At 30.0% G+C, this 20,895-nt stretch overlaps 4 protein-coding genes across 5 annotated transcripts; 1 reads left to right on the top strand and 3 right to left on the bottom strand.

Annotated features, from left to right (window-relative positions):
- The first annotated feature begins 883 nt into the window (after positions 1-883).
- On the top strand, positions 884-2,773 carry LOC149494461 (Dynein light chain type 1 family protein). The gene is made up of 2 exons (XM_089725143.1): positions 884-1,361; positions 2,479-2,773. Exons 1-2 carry the CDS (start codon positions 945-947, stop codon positions 2,641-2,643), a joined length of 582 nt encoding a protein of 193 aa, XP_089581269.1. The 5' UTR covers positions 884-944; the 3' UTR covers positions 2,644-2,773.
- Positions 2,774-5,857: 3,084 nt separating this feature from the next.
- On the bottom strand, positions 5,858-6,653 carry LOC149494460 (plant/protein). Its single transcript, XM_089725141.1, has one exon. The coding sequence runs from the start codon at positions 6,376-6,378 to the stop codon at positions 5,956-5,958; it is 423 nt and encodes a 140-aa protein (XP_089581267.1). The 5' UTR covers positions 6,379-6,653; the 3' UTR covers positions 5,858-5,955.
- A 152-nt stretch (positions 6,654-6,805) lies between these two features.
- Positions 6,806-10,616, bottom strand: LOC149494459 (zinc finger CCCH domain-containing protein 34-like). 2 transcript variants are annotated; one of them, XM_089725139.1, is made up of 3 exons: positions 10,342-10,616; positions 9,732-9,842; positions 6,806-8,570 (listed from the first exon to the last, which is right to left on the bottom strand). In XM_089725139.1, exons 1-3 carry the CDS (start codon positions 10,411-10,413, stop codon positions 7,155-7,157), a joined length of 1,599 nt encoding a protein of 532 aa, XP_089581265.1. In that variant the 5' UTR covers positions 10,414-10,616; the 3' UTR covers positions 6,806-7,154. The 2 variants fall into 2 exon arrangements, with proteins under 2 accessions (XP_089581265.1, XP_089581266.1); XM_089725140.1 differs by lacking the exons at positions 9,732-9,842; positions 10,342-10,616 and adding an exon at positions 8,696-9,325.
- A 1,889-nt stretch (positions 10,617-12,505) lies between these two features.
- Positions 12,506-18,342, bottom strand: LOC149494458 (FAD/NAD(P)-binding oxidoreductase). Its single transcript, XM_089725377.1, has 13 exons — positions 18,035-18,342; positions 17,226-17,268; positions 16,877-16,952; positions 15,656-15,715; positions 15,474-15,524; positions 14,908-14,962; positions 14,727-14,797; positions 14,591-14,642; positions 14,125-14,202; positions 13,864-13,953; positions 13,646-13,759; positions 12,887-12,955; positions 12,506-12,769 (listed from the first exon to the last, which is right to left on the bottom strand). The coding sequence occupies exons 1-13, from the start codon at positions 18,191-18,193 to the stop codon at positions 12,713-12,715; spliced, it is 975 nt and encodes a 324-aa protein (XP_089581503.1). The 5' UTR covers positions 18,194-18,342; the 3' UTR covers positions 12,506-12,712.
- Positions 18,343-20,895: the final 2,553 nt, after the last annotated feature.

The following is a 20,895-nucleotide window of genomic DNA, read 5'->3' as shown; positions in this document are numbered from 1 at the left end:
TCAAATATAATCTTAACATACAATAATGAAAATATTTAATTATATTTTATTATAGTTCATTAAATAAAATTTGAAAATTTCTATAAAATGGATTAAAAAAAATTAAAGTGTGTATAATTTGAAACTAAATTAATCAATTACCATAATGAGTTTAATCTCATTACTTATTGGTAGCTAGCTAAATGATGAAGTGCATAACTCATAAATTTTTGTTTATTTATAATCATATTTTTATTTAACTGTAAATAGTATTACATTAAATTTATTTTTAATTTAATTTGATTAAGTATATATGATTAAAATAAAAAATTAAATAAAATTTAAAACTAATTGAGGACAATTTATGGGTTAGTTCGGCAAAATTAACTGTTTTGATAGTTGTTTTAGTAGTTTTTTTATAAAACCCTAAAAGTTAAACGTTACAAAACATTATATTAACCTTTAAAAGCTAATTCAAACTCTATATCACTGAACATCGTAAAAAATAACAATTAGTATTTTAACCAACTATTCGAAAAGTTAGTGCCGAATAAAATCTATGTACTGACAATTTTTTTTTTTTTTTTTTTTGAAAGGGTACTTATTTTTTAAATAGGCGGTGGAGGGTAGGGGGGTCCTGGGTCCATATGTGCTGGATGTCCAGAAACAAACTCATAGCAAACAAAAATGGCCTAATAAAAAAGACTAATTAATAATTCAAACCCATTTGATCAAGGAAAAACAAAATACATCAAATCTTTCACAAGCACTATACCACTTTATTAGGCAATAACACATGGGTTTGATTAGTTGCTCTAATTTTAATTAATTTCCTAATCAAACATTATTTTAATTATTACACCTTTTGTGGTCATGGTTCCAAACACTTCACCCTCACACATTATAACCTTATACCAAATTGAATATATATACCCACCGAGAGAACAAAAGCCTCAGAAATCAAAATGGCTACTACTCCTCATGAGAAGCAAAAGAAAGGGTTCTTTAATTTCTACAAATTCACCAATAAAAAATATTACAACCCAAATAAATCCGAGCTGATTAGTATCGCGACAAATAAAATAGTTTCACACAATTTGTCGACGAAAAAATTAAAAAATTTTCAAGAAATCGCACATGGCGCCGGAGAAAGAGAAGGAGAAGGAGGAGGAGGAGGAGGAGGAGGAAAGTTGATGGAGGGAAGAAAATCTGTGTCACATGTGGAAACAAATTTAGAGTCAGTGGCTTCATTTCTTCAAGTGAAGGTATTAGTGAGTGATATGCCTGGATTTATGCAAGTGCATGCCTTTAGGTGTGCAAGGAGAACTTTTGAAAGCTTGGAGAAATTTAGTCCTAAACATATGGCTTATAACATCAAGAAGGTATGTATATTGATTCATTAATTTTGAAATGATTCTATTTTTTCTGTTTAGAATTGTTGTATAAGAAATTCTTGCATTTCTCCTTTTTCATTTCCTTTGAATGATCTCATATTCTTTGGAAGACTTTCATAAACGTTCTTGTTATAATTAAAAGAAAAAAAATTGTTTAAGGTTATATTCAAACTTCTAAAATATTAATTTTTAGATTCAAATTGGTATTGTGGGTGGAAATAGTTTCTTTGTGGTTTTTTAGATCTTGATTAGGAGATGAAATTTTATAATATCTTATTTCGAAATTAATTTCAAATAACCTATGTTTTTAAAGCTTAATTAATATTTAAAATGATTAATTTTAGTTATTTGAATAAACTATTTTCATTTCTTATTTTAAATGGATGCGGAGAACTTTATATATTACTCCTTTTATCTATTTTTATCTGTCAGTTCTTAAAAGTTATTTTATCTAAAATTATTTATTATTTTAAAAAGATTTAGGAGTATTAATTAATTTTTTTCTTGTTTTATACTTATCTCACTAAACAAAATAATTATTTTGCATAATTTATTATAACTCTTCTTATCACCTTCATTTTTCCTTGACCTAACTAATAAGGATTATTAAGCTAATTAAGTAATTAAATGAAATAGATAATAATTTAATCAAATTAAAAAATATTTTATTATAATTTAAAAATTTTAATTATTTCCTTAATAAGTAAAAAAGCTATTAGGTCAAAATCAAACCTTCCAAGGTAGAATAAAATAATAAATTAAAAATTCCATTAAATATTAAAATCAATTGCATCATATAACTTTTTCCTAATTAAAATGAACATATTAAAGAATTAATGAAATTCAAATGGATCCAACATCCCATGTGTTACAAAACAGACTAATAGTAGAACCTATGATTACAAAATTGGTGAAGCCAATTATAGAGTAATAATCAAATAATCCTGTCTTCTTCCCTGTCAAACCCATCTCTTCACAACAGGAAACATATTCTATAACACAGTTATAATCTGTTTTCAGTTAAACCATGTGCCCTCTCCAATGTCAAGACACACACATATATTATGTTGTTTCTAGCTTCCTCATGTGAAAAATGTTGGTGCAGGAATTTGATAAAGTATATGGGCCGGCCTGGCATTGCATTGTGGGCTCAAACTTTGGGTCATTTGTGACCCATTCAACTGGCTGTTTCCTTTACTTTTCAATGGAAAAACTTTACATTTTAGTCTTCAAGACAAAAGTTCAAAGAGCTTTGGATTTGACCAACTGAGCTGGTTTGTTTCAACACATTGAGCTGGTTTGGTCAAACCGGACTGAACATGAACCTGATTGACGATGATAAGTATAATATTAAAAAATTTCTTCTTTTTTTTTTTCTTTTTATCAAATTATAGGTTATGTAAATGTAGATTGAAGGCTAGTTTCGTGACATTTTCTTTTTTTTATAATTAATGTTTAAAACATTTTATTATTTTTTTTTTTTGAGGATATACATGGCAAAACAATGTAATTGGTTTGAACTCGAGCTCAAAAGTAGCAAACCAAAATGATATAGTTTTAATATATGTTTGATTCATTTTGTTTTATTGAACTAGCTCGTGAGTTTGGCTCAATCAAACTCTGAGAGATGGCTTGTGAAGCTTGCAAGTTAATGAATTGAGTTTGAGCAAAGGAGGAAATTTTTATCAACAAGCCTCGAACAGCTCATAAGCGACTTGTTTCATTTACAACCCTGATTACATAGTTATTAAGAACTAAATCAAGTGAGTACTAAAAATTAGTAATATTTTTCATAAATCATATCTGATTATTCAATTATTATTCACTAACTATAATAAATTTAATCCTTGTAGTTGTTTACCACCATAATTTATCTAGAACATAAGAATTCAAAAGTCCCAAATATAGTGGGACACTATATGGACTTTATATGACAAATTAATTAAAAAAAATTCTAAAACTAAAATTTGAGTCTCTTTCCACTAAAAAATAATTTTAAAAAAATAATATTAATAATAATTCAATGGCTCCATTTGACTTCAATAGTCTCAAATGGGTTTACTCATCAAGTGCCATTTTTTCCATTCTTTGTTCATAATTCATTGAAGAGTTGCTAAAGTTTGTTATTGGGGTTTGACTCAAGTCCTTGAAATTCTTTTCTATGCTTATCTAAAAGGAAATAAAATGTTATTTATTAATTAATTAGATTATCTTGTCTTTACCTATTAATTAATTACAAAATAATAACAATATTAAAATGAAATTTTAATTGAATCCTATCACTATCATATGCACTAAGTAAAAGCCGCCGGCCCATAATTTTAATGGCATACAAACAACCTATTTAGTTGTTTGTTTGTTTGTTTTAGCTAGTATATAATTAGTAGTAATTACTAATAATTAATGACAAATGAGTCATTAACTGATGAAATGTTAATTTTTTGATAAAATTTTAATAATATTTGATTTTAAAATATAAAATGACTTTTAAGAGTATATTTAATTATTTTTGAATAATTATAAATTAAATGATCACATAAAATATTAATTTAAAAAAAATTATAATTATTATTATAAGATTAATATACTCTAAACATGAGACAACTAAAAGGCTTAAAGAAAAAAAAGCCTAAACTTTGACTTTTTTTATCAATTCTAGCCAGTTTTTTTAATTTTATCAATTAATACCGCGTTTTTAGTTTTTTATATCAATTTTAGCCTCCGTTTGTCTTCCGTCAATTCATAGTAATGTGGCAGTTATTTCTCGCAAGTGGGCCCTACAATATCCAATGTTAGCGCCAAATCATATATCCACATATATTAAAAAAAAAAGCCTAAACTTTAAAGTTTTTCTTAAATCTAGCCAGTTTTTTTAATTTTATCAATCAATACTGCGTATTAATTAATCTCTATCAAATGATTATGTTATATTGATATTTATTTAATTAACTATGTATATTAAGTGTCTAATGGGAAATTCAATTTTAGTGCAGTCTTTTTTAAAAATGTTATTTTAAAAACTAATTTTATCAATTAGTATATTTTAAAATAACATTTTTAAAAGACTCTTCAGTAAAGTAAAATTGAATTCTAATTGATTAATCTCATTATACACTTAATGTATATATTTAATTAATAAATTATTTAATTGAATAAATATAAATATAACAAAATCATTTAACAGAGATAATTCGTACATAGTATTGATTGATAAAATTAAAAGAATTAGCTAGATTTGACAAAAATTTTAAAGTTCAAGCTTTTTTTTTTTAGTATACGTGGATATATGACTCAACGCTGACATTGGATGTTGTGGGCCTACTTGCGAGAGATAACTACCACATTATTATGAAATTGTTGGAAGACAACCCGATGCTAATTGATACAAAAAACTAAGTACGCGGTATTGATTGATAAAATAAAAGAATTGACTAGAATTAATAAAAAAGTCAAAGTTCAGTCTTTTTTTTTTATTATTATTAAGCCTAAATAAAATCAACTATTCAATAATGATTCATGCTCAAACTTAATTTATCTCAACTCATTTACACTTCTGTTAAGTGTTTACGATGAAAAAATAAAAATAAAAAACTAGAAAAATGATTATTAATTTATTGTAATTTAGCTCATGGAATGAATTAGAAACTCACCCTAAAATTTATTCAATTGAGATTTATTTATTTTTTTCAAATAGTGCCAATTACAATGCAAGATCAATTTTTGGAATCTAGTGATAGAATGGAAATTTTAACCAACCACATGTTTTCGTCCGTTAAATTTTATAATTATTAATTTTTTTTATTTCATTTAAATGATGCTTTTAGAAAACTTTTCTAATTTATACTAAATTTTACCCTTATTAAGATATCTGTAGTAAACTTTAGCCATTAATCAAATGGTCATTTTAGTCAATCACCTTTATTTTTTTCTAAGATTAAAGTGATTTAACTATTTAAAATCTTGTGAGAAGTCAAAAACTGCTAGATTTAACCGACCAAATGAAGTGTAATAAATCAATCAATTTTGAAAAGCCAACACGGTGTTGGTCAGCGTCTTGTTTGCTGGTTAGGAGATTAGGAGATATTACTTCAGATAATTAATACAATAAACAAAAGCAAAATTAGTTACGTCACCAACTAATTTTTTTTATGACATATACGAACCAACTATAAAAATGCAACTGCTTGTTATTACATAATTTTTATTTTTATATATAAATAAAATCAAGTAGGTTTTGATTAAATTAAAATAGTTATATACTGTCTTGAACCCTCTGGAATATCAATAGTTGCCCCATAAATTTGTTATACACTGATCATACCAAAATCAGGAGGTAATAACCAATTAATTAATTAATTAATTTGAGGAGAAAAATTATATAAATTGAAGCTCAAAAGAGTAAGATCATTTAATTCCTTTTTGTACATAGATTAAAGTATCCAAGACTGAACAAAAATCACACAAACTTGAAAAAGAAGAAGAAGAAGAAGAAGAAGAAGAAGAAGAAGATTTAATTATGATAATCACATCCACAACATGTACAAGTTCATTAAGAAGTATTTAATTAATTAAATAAATAAATTTATAAACGCTTACTTGATTTGGGTGGACGGGTAGAGACTACAGGTTTGCCAAAAATCCCACATAAGCCACAACCAGAGACCTTAGGAGATGGAGGATCAAGATTAGGTGAAGATGAAACCTTGACCGTCCGATAGCCAGCTGCTCCGGCACCGGCGGAGCGACTACGTTGTAAGCTATTATCATTTGATCTTTTAGCAGTAGTATTTTGCTTCAATTCTCCAGATAAGAACGACTTGTCGTCCCAAACTAAGCCTGAAGATCCTTGCCTTCTAAAGGATGTCGTAGACCTTTGAAGACCACCACCACTCTCCATCTCTCTCTCTCTCTCTCTCTCTCTCTCTCTCTCTCTGTTTTTCTGTAACTCTTTCTGCATATAAATATATAAAGAAGTCCAGTTTTTATTTTTATTTTTTTTTTGCATATAATGGATGTTAGAATTATTCCATTATTACAAGAAAAGAGAGAGAGAGAGAGAAGATAATGACAAAATTAGGCATAAGCTTAACGACTATAATAAAATGGAACATGTATATGTAATTATATACCTAAACCATTATTCTGTTGCTGGGATTTGATATGCATTTACTAATCTCTCCTTAATTACGTTTTGGAAATACAGGAAAACTTTGCTAAAATTAAAGGGCAAAATAGTTAAATTGTTCCAATCTAATGACAGAGATAGGATGACAACTAATTCCAAATAAAGTTGGTTTTTATGTGCTTAACTACTAGCTAGATTGAGGCAGCCGTTTGTATTTTAAGGCACCAAGTAACAAAGTTACAGCAAATTATTCTTGAGAGAAAGAGAGTATGAAATGAATTTCAAAGATTTAAATCAACGTTAATAATGGAAAAGCAAAGGCAATGATGCAATATTTTATGGATAGCGTAACTCTGTACAAGAACAAGCTTAATACTGAATCCGAAGATGTAATCGAAGTCTGCAATGCGAGTAGAGCCAGAAATCAATATGCTCTAAGTTAAGCTTCTATCTTAGTAACAACCAGTATATCAGCAGAGATGATGAAAATAGTTGTAATTAGGTGCTCGATATGATCAATGGTGGTGGAGGTAAGTAGCAGGAACCACAATATTCAAGGATTACATGTCGATTTTTACCTTCATTATCGCATAAGACTAAATGCTTTCCATTCTTTCTGGTCTTAAAGTATCCACCTTTCATTGCCTTTACTACCATCAAAAGTCTTGCACGGAACCCATCCTCCTCTTGTCCTTAAGGATTTCACTCAGAGGCTTAGGACCCTCAAAGTCGGCTAATGCCATTCTACTTGAATTACCAGTTTTGCCAATGCCATCTCCATTTCCTTCAGCTTTTTTCTTCTCTTCTTTAATCTGAGCAAGGGTCTTCGGTCCTGAGAATTCAATGGATGCCCGAGTGGACTTCCTCTCCCTCGAAACTGGTTTCCTTGGGACTTCGGATGAGAGAAACTGCCTTTTAGCCAGTCTTTTTTCCTTGTGTCGCTGTCTAGACCTACATGATCGTGACTGCCTAAGCCAGCCACGTTGATTATCACCATTTAATAAAGTCCGATTATCTCCATGTGATTCAACTGCATTCTTTCCCACCTCAGATGCCAACCTTCCGTCTAGCCGCCGGCTAACAGAACGAGTCCTTTCCCGGCTTCGATCAATCAGTCGAGAAGAGTCTTGCCTTCTTGATGATCGAATCACTGGATGACCATGAATTACTCTGTGTTTCCTTAAGCGCTCTCGAAGATCCACAACCCTCCGGTCATTGATTGCCAATTCAACTGGTAAGATTTTTCTCTTTCGGGACAAAAGGGAATCCAATACCCGACTTCTAGAGCGGCCAGAACCATTTTCAATGTCATCAATGATATGTACATTATTCACACAATCAAAAGAATCATATATATCACCTTCATACATTGCTTCTGCTTCACAATAAGTAGGGTCATACTCAACTAGGTCTTCAAAGTCATACCCCAAGAAATGGTTATTCAGCTCCCTGTGTTCCCTGTCAAGGGCCAGTAAATAGTCTTGATCATCCTCATAACCAATATTCTCTGATTTGTCATCCACAAGAACATCAAAACCAGGGGATGATTCCCATCGCTCCTCCGGTTCAACACAGTCATCCATTTGATCTTCTGAACTCTGATCTGAGCATATGTTAGATCTACTTTGAATGAAACTATCTGCTTGAAGCAAGAAATCAGATCTAACAGTAACAGCTTCTTCACAATGGGATACAGCAATCTGGGGAGAGGGACTTTGAACTACAATATTTTTGGGAGCTGGAAGCTGGATATTCTCCTTGGGCTGCAATTTCAAATCAGTTACTGCCTTTGGAGCCATTTCAGATGGATTAGCATATGTTTCTGTTGCTACAGATAAAATATCATTTCCTACAGAGGTCCTGTTATCCAATGGATTGCCTTCATTGATTACTGAGGATGAATTACCAGATACCCCTGTAGGAGTATTGACATCAGGGCCATGCATAAAAGAGCATCTGTCACCTTTATTGCAGAAACCGCTAAAATAAAAATAACAGGGGACAGTGCTCTTGTTTCCATGTACAGAAGACGATTCAGATTCTGATGGTGCTTCAGCATGATTTTCTAATGGCTGTTGATTTAGTTCAAAAAACATTATCAGATACCAGAGGATAACAGGTTATAAACACAGCCACCGATAAATTAATACTCCAGAAATAAGGAATAATTTATTGCAGAGAGGGATTTACTGTGTACCTCCTAAGACTCTATTTCTTTCTTTTGTTTTCTCTACTCCCACTTTCATTTTCTTATTTTCCTTCATGCTCTCAGCTTCACATTTCCACCAAGGACATCCCTTCCAAATACAAAGGCAATTTGACAGGGTAGACCAAGTCCCCAAAAGCCATCTTATACAGGCTGAGAGGCTTCACTTCAAGCATGTATAATATAGCTTTTTATATCTAAATGCTCTAAGAAAATACATATTGATTGACAATACAAAACACTCTCTCAGATATCGTACAGTTATCAGCCGTCATTCTTCTCTCAAACTCCAAATAGCTTTAGACTTTATTGCAACCTTCATCCAGAGCACTACAGTCTTTCTTAATATCGATCATGTCAGCTATTGGTGCCTAACGAATTGTTCACACAACTTAAAAAATTGCTAATTAATTCAATGAAGATTATTTTCTAATCCAATACACCTTCCATTTTCAGAAGTCAGAGCTTAGAACACAAACAAGCAACAACACATTCCCCAGCCGACCAAAAAAAAAATGGCAGTAAAAAGGAGGCAAGGAACTTCAGACCAATCATATTAAACTCATTCCAACATACTTGGCTATGAGTTAACATTCAACTTCCTTCTGATAGGCACAGAGGAAATTATGGTCCTTGTACTGGTACCTACAAGGCAAAATATATAAGAAATACTCTCAATTCAAAACATGCAGGTCCTTTCATCATACAACTCCATTTTGTTATATCATAACTATAACCTCCTGTGAGAATATCTCAGTTACTAGAATTGGGATATTTATAATCTACAGATTTCAAAAGTTTAACTCAGAATGTATCATATAAGAGGGGCTTAAAAGTAAACAATGCACCATTTCCTGCAGAACGTAACGCAACAGCACAATCCCATTTGAAATACCAGTAGTATCAACAGTCTCAATAACAACATTCTGAAATTAAATGCACAGTTCTTATCAAGTAAACAGTCAAACTCACTGAATCCGAGCTAACACATGTAGATATAGAACTGATCAGAATAATAGATACTTACAGGATGTCTAAAACCACAAGTTGGATTAAGACAGTTCCCAGCCAACCAGTACCAACAATCTCTAGGATTAAGCCTTGCAATCTCGTTGTGCCTGTACTCACACTCCATCCCCTAAAAAAATATATATTGGAAAAGAAATAAATAAGAGCTACGGAGTTATTATACAACAAAATTAAGCTATGAATTCCATACAGAATAAAAGAAAGCTCAAGCATCGAATAAACTATCTACCAGTCCAATGTGAAATCCATCTTTCAATCCTTTCGAGTGACTAATTATAAAGAAACAGTCTAAATTAGGAGAAAAACCTCGAGAATTTATTAAAAAAAGTTGAATCCATCTAATTTAATCATAAAACGGATCAAAATAGAAACCCTAATTCGTTGAACCCAATGATCATTCAAATGCAAAGAAGCTACAATAACGCAATTGAGAACAGAAAATTAATAGAACAGAGAGTGCGCGAAAACAATCCCAGAAACGATTTAAAAGCGAAAAGAGAAAGAAGAGTAAGAAACAACAAGAAGAAAACGAATAATTAAGAAAGAAAAAAAAAAAAAAAGGAAATTAAGTTAGTTTGTTTTATTTTGTTGTTGCGAGTAGTTGTTACCTTTTTGCATGTAAGAGGAGACGCCAAGAAATAAACGCAATCAGTGTTTCGCTTCTGCAATTCCTCCTCCATTGTTGGTGGTGTAATTTGAAGAGGTGAAAAAGGAGAAAATTGGTGTGAGAGAGATCAAGAAGAGCTCATTGAGAGTTGGAAATTGGGCTACGTGCCGGTGGAGAGATCGCAACAGAGATAGAAAGAGGAGAGAAAGCGATATGTGTCCTATATAGAAAGTGAGGAAGGGCCTTCGTTTGGGCTATAGCCTATGGCAGCGCTTTGCTTTAATAAAGAAATTAAATAAATATTAAGACAAATTTTCACCAAAAATTTTATGGGACTTCCATTTATAAATTAGATATATATTAACTCAATTTATAAAAAATTAAATCGATTTAACGTGTATTATATAGTTAAAATTATAAAAATCATTATTTTAAAAATTGAATAACTACATATAAATCAATATTTTATATATAAAAATTAAAAAATTTATCCAAACATATAAGTTCCAAAATATATTCACCCATGCTCCATATATTATTTCACTATTAAGTTCCAAAATATAAACATGTCGTCTTTATATATAACTACATATAAGTTCCAAATATATTATTTCACCCATGCTCAAAAAAAAAAAAATATTCACCCATAAATTTCATTATTTTGATTTTATGGTATTTTTAATTTTGAAAGAAGTCTGTTATGTTTTTGAATTACGAATTTTAATAACATTGCACAACAATAATAATTTTTAAGTTGAATATATAAATTTATTCTTAAATTTTGTTACTTTAACTTTGTGAAGCCCTTAATTTTTACTTTGACTTATTAAATACTTCAATTTATAAAATTACATCTATTGAATACTTCAATTTACAAAATTACTTTATTCAACATTTCTACTTGCAAAATTAAATCAATTAAACACTTATATAATATTTGAAATTTATGAAAATTAGTATTTTAAAAGTTGTCTATGTATCAAATTAATATTTCGCGTATGAAAGCCAAATACCCTTAAAACTATTATTGTTAGTGTGTAAATATGAGCAATATTATCAAAAATTTATAAGTTGAAATGTACAATAAAATTTAAAGTGCCATATGATTAAGTTATAAAATTCAACGGTAAATTTATGTATTTGGCCATAATTTTCAGTATTTTTGATTTTGTAAAATTTTGATTTGATGCGTGGCAAACACAAATTTTGAAATAATAATTTTTATATTTTTCACCCTATAGAAATATTTAATTGATTTAATTTTTTAAGTTGAAATATTTAATAAATGTGATTTTATAAATCTAAATCTTTAATAGATAAAAAAAGAAAATTAAGAATGCAATTAGTAATAAAGCTTGACGGTAAATTTATGAATTCGTTCATTTCTAAGTGATGAAACTTGATCATTCTATGAATTCCTGAAGAAAGGGTCAAAATATATAAATTAATACATTATCTCATAACTTTAATTCCAAAAGAGAGAGAAATACTAATATTTTTATTTTGTTAATGGTGAAATTTAAATCACCTTTTATTCTAAATATATTTTAAATTCACGAATGTTTCTAACTAAATAATGAAATGTCAAATTCATTGATTTCATAATTCATGAATTATTCCATCTAATTTTGTAAAATCCATAAATCTTAAATCCTATGAATTCTACAAAATTCATTTATAAATTCAAATTGTTGTATTTGGTATAAAAAAAATAAAGAATTAAATCCCACAAAGTCAATTTTATATATTTAAATATAACTAAATCAAATTTTTTAAAAAAATGAAATTTCAAAATAAATTTCACAAATTTAAATAACTTAAATTTTATGACAAATTTTCGTCTTTCTAGCCTTATAAAATTAGTATTCCAAAAGTATTTTAAAAATAAAAGCAAATGAATTAAATTTATTTCAAATATGAAAAATTTATTTATAAATAAAATAATTCACATGTACAAAACGGAACGTTGCGTAAATATTAAATTAATTCAAATCTCAATTCTGCTTAAAGAGTTTAGGAGGGAAAAGAAATGCTTACATAAAAAAAAAAAACAAAAGCCCATAATAAGCCCAACTTGAATGCAAGTACATACCATGAAATAACAAAGCATATTTACATTTTACGAGCCATATATGAAGTAAAAAGCCCAAATTAACACAAAAATATGATTAATAATACTTATTTTTCATTAATTTCCAGATTTAAGAGAATAAACTCTTCAGATGTAATGAATGTAAAAAAGTGATGACGGGGACAGAGACACAATAACAAAACTAGTCCTGTACTGTGTGCAAAAAGCTCGTCAATGTTTCTTTAGACAACTTTATTTCAAAATTTGACAACTTTATTTCAATGTTTCTTTGACAGGATGCTTAAAATTTGTAAACCATTTCTTCAGTATATCCAAGTTCTTTTAGTATGCCAGAGAGCTGCAAGAAAGCAAATAAAAAAAAAATATTTTTCAAAATAAATAAAGAAACACTACATTAAAAGATCAAGGGAAAAAGAAAATAAAAAAAAGAAAAGGCCTAAACACCATTTCTTACCTCTCCCTGTGAGTAGTCTTTGGCCTTGTCACCAGAGATGTGCTTCATCATCCCGGGAGGGCCACATACCTGAATATAAGGAAAGCAAGTGTTTTAGGGGGCACAAGAGGCGTTTGAAATAACTTATAACATTTATCCCACTTTCCATGCCAAGAAGTGGATTAGAAAAAAACGAATTAAGGCCACTATGGACAATCTTGCTAGAGGCAGATAATGCCACAAGTTCGAAAGGCTATGTGATTAGAAAGGCAGCATGTCAGATGATAACAAGTTTGAGAGCCAGATTTTCAATCTGCAGCCATTATGCAACTGAAGATAAAAAGGTCCATGGTCAAGAAGCAATTTACTGTTGGATTAATGGATCAACCTCAGTTTTACTTGGATGAAGCTCTAAAAAGGGATACAAGAAAAGAGGCTTTCATTGATGTTTCTCTTTGTTGTCAGAAATGAAAATTCATCAGGTTGATTGAAACTTAAAATGATTTCTACAATTAGATTTAAAAGAATCAAAAAGTATAAGAATACACAATACTTTGCTATTTTGAGAAAGGAACATAAATATAAATATGTGAAAACTTCAATAACAAAATTGCCTGATTTTTACTTTTCAAATTGCATAAACACATTGCATAGAGAAAACACAAGATGAAGTCAATGGAGCACAACTCTAATAGCACCGATACATAATCAATTTATCATGCCCTTGAACTAGCTAATTTAGTGAAGGTTCAGATGCAGATTTTACCAAGTGATACTTACCATGATAAGTGTATCATCACCAGGACCAGGTAAACCTTTCACAACCATATCCTTTGATATGTAACCTTTACCTCCTTTCCAATTCTTTGATGGCTCGTCTACAGTGTAGAATACCTGGAGTTTTGGTATGGGGAAAAAAATTGTAAGCAGCCTTCATTCTAGAGGTACACCCATTTTTGGCTAATCCAGCAATTTCTAAAAACTCAAGGATCTCATACCTTTAAGTTTGGATGGCTAGCAGCAAGGAAGTCAAGCTTCTGTTTAAGCAGTATGTCGTCAGGGGAGATATTGGCATAAAGCAAGGAAACCTGTTAAGATAACAGTTCATCATCAAGCAAGCTTATGTATGTATTCAAAAAGTGTAATAAAATGTCCATTCAATGATAACAGACGGTTCAAATTATAACTATAGTGAGAGATAGAAATAAAATTTGAACAGAAGGCAATGGTCACAGAAAACAAGAAGACAGTAGGCTCACCTGAGTGTTGTCATCAGGATTCTTCAGGATAGCCTCAATTACTTGAAGCATTGGTGTAATTCCTGTGCCACCTGCAATCTGAATAAACAGAATATAATTACATACTATCAAAAGAGTAAATTTCTTAAACTTAGATGAAATTCAACATTATAATAGTTACTCATAGTAAATTAATGAACGAGCTTTTCAACTGATCTTGCATTAAGAACTAACAGAAAAATACACAAGAAGTGTTGAAAAAAAAAGAAGAAACAATAAAAGTCATGGATTTTTTTTTTCTGGGGTAAAAGGAAACAGTGGACCACTAATTCCACCATTTTCTTTAGATTTAAATGTGATAGTGATTATTTTATTTACAAGAACACAACTACAGGACATGGCTATGTAGAAAAATGTCCTAAATCCTAATGCTGTATAATCAAAAGTTATTTCTATATGATTGAAATTCTAGACAACCAGCTCTTACCATGCCAATGTGTTTCTTCATATTGGGAGAATATCTGATCTTGTCAATGGGCCTGCAACAGGCAAATGCATTTCAATATTAAGTATAGCATACAGTACAATTCATGTAAACTCCTTTGAGTGAATGAATAGCCTACCCTTTAACTTCAACAACATCACCAGGCTTTAAGCTGGCAAAATGTTGACTCATTTTGCCCTTAGGATACACCTGCAACAGTTTTAAAGAAATTCGATGATTAGATTATGACCAAAAAAAATCTTGAAAATTCTGAACTGAGGTACAACAGAAGAAACATAACTGGATCTATAACAGCATACCTTAATTAGTAAGTCAAAATATCCCTTGGCATCTGGGTCTGATATGGGAGTATACCTGTGTACAGAAGTCAAGCAACTTCCGAACTTAGACCAGTCCGAGAGCAAACCAACAACATCACAAGCAAGACCATCTCATCATTTCAAAAGAAGAACAAACAACATAAAATGATGCATCTCTTTCCTTTTTGCTATTTGCCCAAATGAACAAGGAAAAGGAAAAACTATGACGATAACACAAAAAAGGCCTGAACTCTCAAACTTTCATGTCACGGATACCTTAGGAATTGGAGTTATTTAGTTTCATATTGAGAATAGTTTGCATAGCATGTTTCCTTAGTATTCAATAGATCCAGTTCTAAGCAATAACCTAGATAAAGACGACAAACTAAAACCTTATAAAGAACAGAGTTTGGAAATGGCAAATAAAAGGCATCAGCTATTTCAAGTAAAAAAGAAAAGCATATCCCATCTGAAGTGAGCCTCACCATGAAAGCTACAACTGAAACAAATCAAGCACTATGTTGCAAAATAAAATCCAGAATAGAATCCTTAGTAGGGAGACTTACGGACGTATGACATATTCTGTTTTTCCTTCAGCATCTTGTCCTGATGGAGCTCTGCAGTTACAACAACACATCAAAACAATCAGCAATAATTAATTCAAAGCTCCAGCTGATCTAAAATAATGAATTCTACAGAAAAGACTAAAAGTGCTATAGAAAATTTATCAGCTATCAGGAAAGCTTACCTTGTAAGGATGCATGAGGCAATATGTAGGCCCAACTTGGCGGAGGGATCAAATGAAAACCTATCATTTTGAGGGGAGAAATAAAATCTTAGTCAAACCTTTAGAATGGTGGCATCTACTTCACATGAAAGATCAAGTATGATGCAATCCAAGTAATTTGAAAGTTCACACTGCATTTCCATGGGCATTCAGTTATACTTTCTTTCCCCAGAAAATATTTATCATATTAGAATCCTATGATTCCTAAAGATCTTGCTTTTATTTTTCAAGTATGTTGATTTCAAACGACCATATTCAACAAAAGGTGCAAGTAACACAAGCTGGAGATAAAATGAGAGAAAGATGTCTGAGATGGTTTGGTGATCTCTTACATAGACCCTTAGGTATATGCCAGTTCATAAGCGTGATTCATTGGCGGTTGAGAGTGCTAAATGGGGAAGAGGAAGACTTAGACACGGAAGAAAATTGTCACAAAAGATCTACTATCTGTTGCCATTAATGCAGATTTAGCTTTGAGCATAGCAAAATAGAGACAAAGGATTCATACAGCCGACCTCAATTGACTTAGAATTAAGGCTTAGTTGTTATTGATGTTGCCAAATGAACCACACTAACTGGTGTTCTGTTGTTATGCAAAAATATATTAGTTTAATTGAATTTGGATGGCATGTCCAAATCCTAACGAACATGGAGCAATTGAGACAATAGGATTAAGCCAAACAAGATCCATTATGGGCACCAGTAGCAAGGTGGGCCACCAAAAGCATTTGATCACTCTGTTTAAGGTTGACTAATGCACTTTCAGATGCTCTGGAATCGCCAACATAACATTATGTGAAGTAAAACAAAGTAACATCAATATGAGCAAATTATGTATCTTAACCCTATCTGTTACTCATAGCGGATGCATGTATGAACATTTCATGCATCCACAGACTTCTAAAGCAAGGGAGACATTAAAATTTAAGTAAAATTTGCCCCAAACCAATTCATTGTATTTAATATGTTTTAGTGTGAAATGAAATTGTCCATTGTAATGATGGAGGCATGATAAGAAAAAAGGCCTTCAACAAATACACAGATACTGCATTAGACCAATAGAAGAGTTCAGAATAGGCTATGATCTTTGGATTGATCTCGTTAAGCCCACATAAATTTGTAAGTTCCACTCAAGAGTCACCTAATACCAAAAAAAGATGTGATTGAACCAAGAGATGGTACCTGAATAAATGAGTATTGTGGCTAACTCTTGCAGTGTCTTGCAGCTTAAATTCAATCCATTTATCTGGTTTAAGTGCTGAATAGAGAAGAATGCATCAATTGATTTTGCAATCTAGAAAGGGAAAATATGTACTTATAAAGCAGGTACTTCTTTGGATGAGTCTTCTGCTTCCCTTGCTAAAACTTAATCACTTTCATAAAATCAGCAAAAGTTTTATGATTTGCTCATGTCAACTAGGGGAGTCTCATAAAGCCCTCTAATCATGAACTTGCTAAAAGACATCTTCAGTTTTCATAGAAGATAAAAAGGAGAGGGGAGAGGGTGGAAGGAGGAGAAGAAAGGACTTACCAACTTTTGGATGAGCCTCTTCTTTAACTTCATCAAGATGAGCCTGTTATTAGAAAGCATGTCAGCTTAAAAGTTGTAGACTCAAAAGAAACCTACGACTATCATTTAGTTAAATCTTTAAATTAGCATAAGAAAGAAAGAAAAAACTAACAATTAGAAAATTATTTCAATCCCTAAAATATTTCAATTATGGATCACACGTATTATGTTGCCAGCAATTTAACTATTTCAATAACCATTTCAAAAATGAGCATAGACACTAATTCCCTGAATACTTAGATCACTTTCACTACAAAGAATAAAACGCCAGCAGAATTCTTTCCAAAAAGGATGTGTAGTTCAAAAATTTATCAAGCATAGTATCCATTTCGAAATCTAATAGAACATTATATTTCAAATTTGTAAAGAAAATAGCAACAAAATTCATTAATCTATAAGCTTGAATTATCAACCTTAATGCACTATCTTTTATTCAAACACACACATATCATTACGGTATTTTTATGTATCCAGCAACTAAAACTTCCATTAACCTGACAAATCAACCGTATATCATATTCTATTCCAATTGACTCATTATTATCATACACATACTTAGCTCACACAACCCATTACAATCCTATCTCTTCACTACCAAAGGTACTGCTGAGCCAATCCAAATAAAATTCTCATTTTTAAAAAAGGAGTAACAAACACCGCGATCCCTCAATGCCGAAAATGAAAGGAAGAAATGCAGAGAGCAGAGAGAGGAGCGTAAGTGCATAAGCATGCATTTTGACTCAACCCATAAGGGATTAGAGAGAAATTACCAAATTTGGAGATGAAAAGTAGTATAAATAGGAGATTCCACCAGAAGCTGCTGCAATTGCTCCAAGCGGAATGCGAAACCCATCAAAGTTGGACTTGTTTTGCCGTCCATAACCGATTGGAGTGGCTCTAGCCAGTCTCCTGAAGAACGTAGAAGCCATTTTTCAACGAAGGAGGATACTCAGTGCACTGATAGTAGAGTATAACAGAAAGAACAAGCAATTAGGATTCAGGAACTTATACACTGATTATGATTTTTGATCCTCCACCTGTTTTGGAAGAAGAACTTATGCACGGTGGTGTAAATTTGTACGCTGTCCGCTATCCCATATAAGAGTCAATTTTAACTTTATTTTTTACTATCTCTACTAATTATTATTATTATAAAATTAATAAAAAGGTAATTTAGTGAATTATAGTATCTATTTTTTCCTGGATTTACTTAATTTTTGTGTTAATTATCTTAAAAGATTTTTGTAGTGACAAGGAGTATTTCCTCCGTTCCAAAATGTTACCAAATCGATAAAAATATTTTAATCGAAAGGATTCGAATTCGAAATTTTTAATCCTTAAATAAGAAAAAAAAAAAGACCAACTATGATTAATATTTTATTGACTTTTACATAAAATTTATAAAATAAAATAATTATAATGTCGCACTATACAAAATATCTCGGTGTTTAAAATCACCCTCTTTAGAAACAAATTGATTATTTCTACAATTTAAAAATAGTTATAATGAGGGTATAAAAGGGAAATTAATTACTACATCCGTTTTATAATACTTATTCCATTTGAGAAAATAGTTTGTTCCAAAATATTTGTCACATTTGTAGTTTTAAGGACTAATAAATATTTTCTTTCATGTTTACCCTTCGTATATAACCAATAATTATTACTTCAATTTAATAGTTTTATTAAGAGGCGTGAAATTTCAAATATGACAAATATTATAAAACAGATATAGTATCTCTTAAATCAATTGGACAAATATTTTAGGATATCTAAAAATAAAAATATGGACAAATATTTTAAAAATGAGGAACCCTCTGTCCCAACATATAAGTCGTTTAAAATTTTAAATAAAAATTAAGAAAGCAATTAATTTTCTAAATTACAATAAAACCAAGATAATTTGATCAAATTATCTTTTTATCTCAAAACTAATAGTTATTTGTGAAAATATTTATTAATATAAATAAAGGTAATATTGAAAAAAACATTATATTTTGAGCGAGAGAGAGAGAGAGAGAGAGAGAGTAATCATGTCAGGTTTTCTCTTTACTCGCTTGGGCCTCACTCTGTAATGGGCTTAGAGATTGTCTATTCGGTCCAATAATTGTTAAAAGGTTCAGGGCCCAATAGGTATATGCTAAATTGAGTATGAAAATCATTCAATTAAACAAAGACACACAAGCTAAATGAGACTTATGTTGGACCTCAGACCCATGAGCAAGTCCGTTGAAGTTACCAAATTTTAATCACGTCCGTAGAAGTTAATGATAAATTTGGTGAAAAAGGCTATTTTTTAGTATTTTTATATATCGCGTGCTGAAATTCAGAGGTATAAATTAAGCATTTTAACTCGATATAAGTTAATCATTTCGTGAAAAATTAGAGGGAGACTCTAAATTTTGCAAACAATTATTATATTTATACCGTATCCTTAAAGTTACGAGTTTTAATAATATTAAACACATTTTAACATTAATAATAATATTTTTTTTATAATTTTTTATATTTATATGTAAAATATGAAATTGATTTAATGTATTTAATTCAATTTTTGAAATAATAATTTATATATTCATCAATTATCTAATAAATATTTGATTGTCGGAACATGCAATAACATAATTTTATAAATTGAATTATTTAATATATATAGTTTTATAAATTGAGATGTTCAGATTAAACTAAAATTTAAAAGTGTCATAAAAACTTTTTTAAAAATAAATAATTCAAAATTTAATGATTTCTGGAATTATTAATACACGAATGATTAGAAATTAGCTTTCAATTCTTGTGGGGTGCTCTATGTTTGTGCTTGGGTGCTTTTTGTTAAATAATTGAAAGTGGAATACAAACAAAAACTCCGCATGAACCGAAATTAATTGATTCAATTTTTACTTTCAACTCCTCTTCCGAACTCGATTGTGTATTTTCTTCTTCTTTTTCCATTTAATTTTCTTCTTTTTCAATTAATTTATTGTGTTACTTTTAACCTTCATCCAATGATCTTTTATTTTTATTTTTATTTTTTATCTTTAATAATTTCCCTTAATTTCATATTTGGATCTCCAAAATTTTATTTCCTTTTAATTTAATCTATAGGTTTAGTTTAATTATGTTGAAAATATTTTTTCTTACTTTTATTCTTGTAGTCAAATCTTATTTTTTCATTAGAATATTTTTATGATCTATAAAACTTTATATATTTATACATAATAACTAATGCTCCGTTTGTTTTCGTAAAATAACTTGCTGAAAAATATTTTAATGGAAATATTTTCCTTGAAAAATATTTTCTAAATGATTTATTTTTCATTATTTGGTTGTAATATTGAAAATTAGTTAAAAATATTAGCTTTTATCTCATAAGACCATAAAAAATATTAATAATAATAGAAATTTTATAATTTAAAAATTTTATTGTTAAATATGAAAAGAATGCACAATATATATATATATATTATGAAAGCCGAAGGCCCGTGGTGGTGGTGGCAAATAGTGACCGGTAGTAGTGATCATGATGATTAGTAAATTAAAAAATATGGATTTATAAGGTTTGTCAATGTCCGAAAAATATTTTACTCTCTCGAAAATGGAAAATTGTTTTCCTTAAAAAAATGACTTAATTTTC

The sequence above is a fragment of the Jatropha curcas genome, chromosome 8 (genome assembly GCF_041381405.1).
Source record: "Jatropha curcas cultivar XTBG-Jc1 chromosome 8, XTBG_Jcur_1.0, whole genome shotgun sequence".
NCBI lineage: Eukaryota > Viridiplantae > Streptophyta > Magnoliopsida > Malpighiales > Euphorbiaceae > Jatropha > Jatropha curcas.
This window is presented reverse-complemented; position numbering and strand designations above follow the sequence as displayed.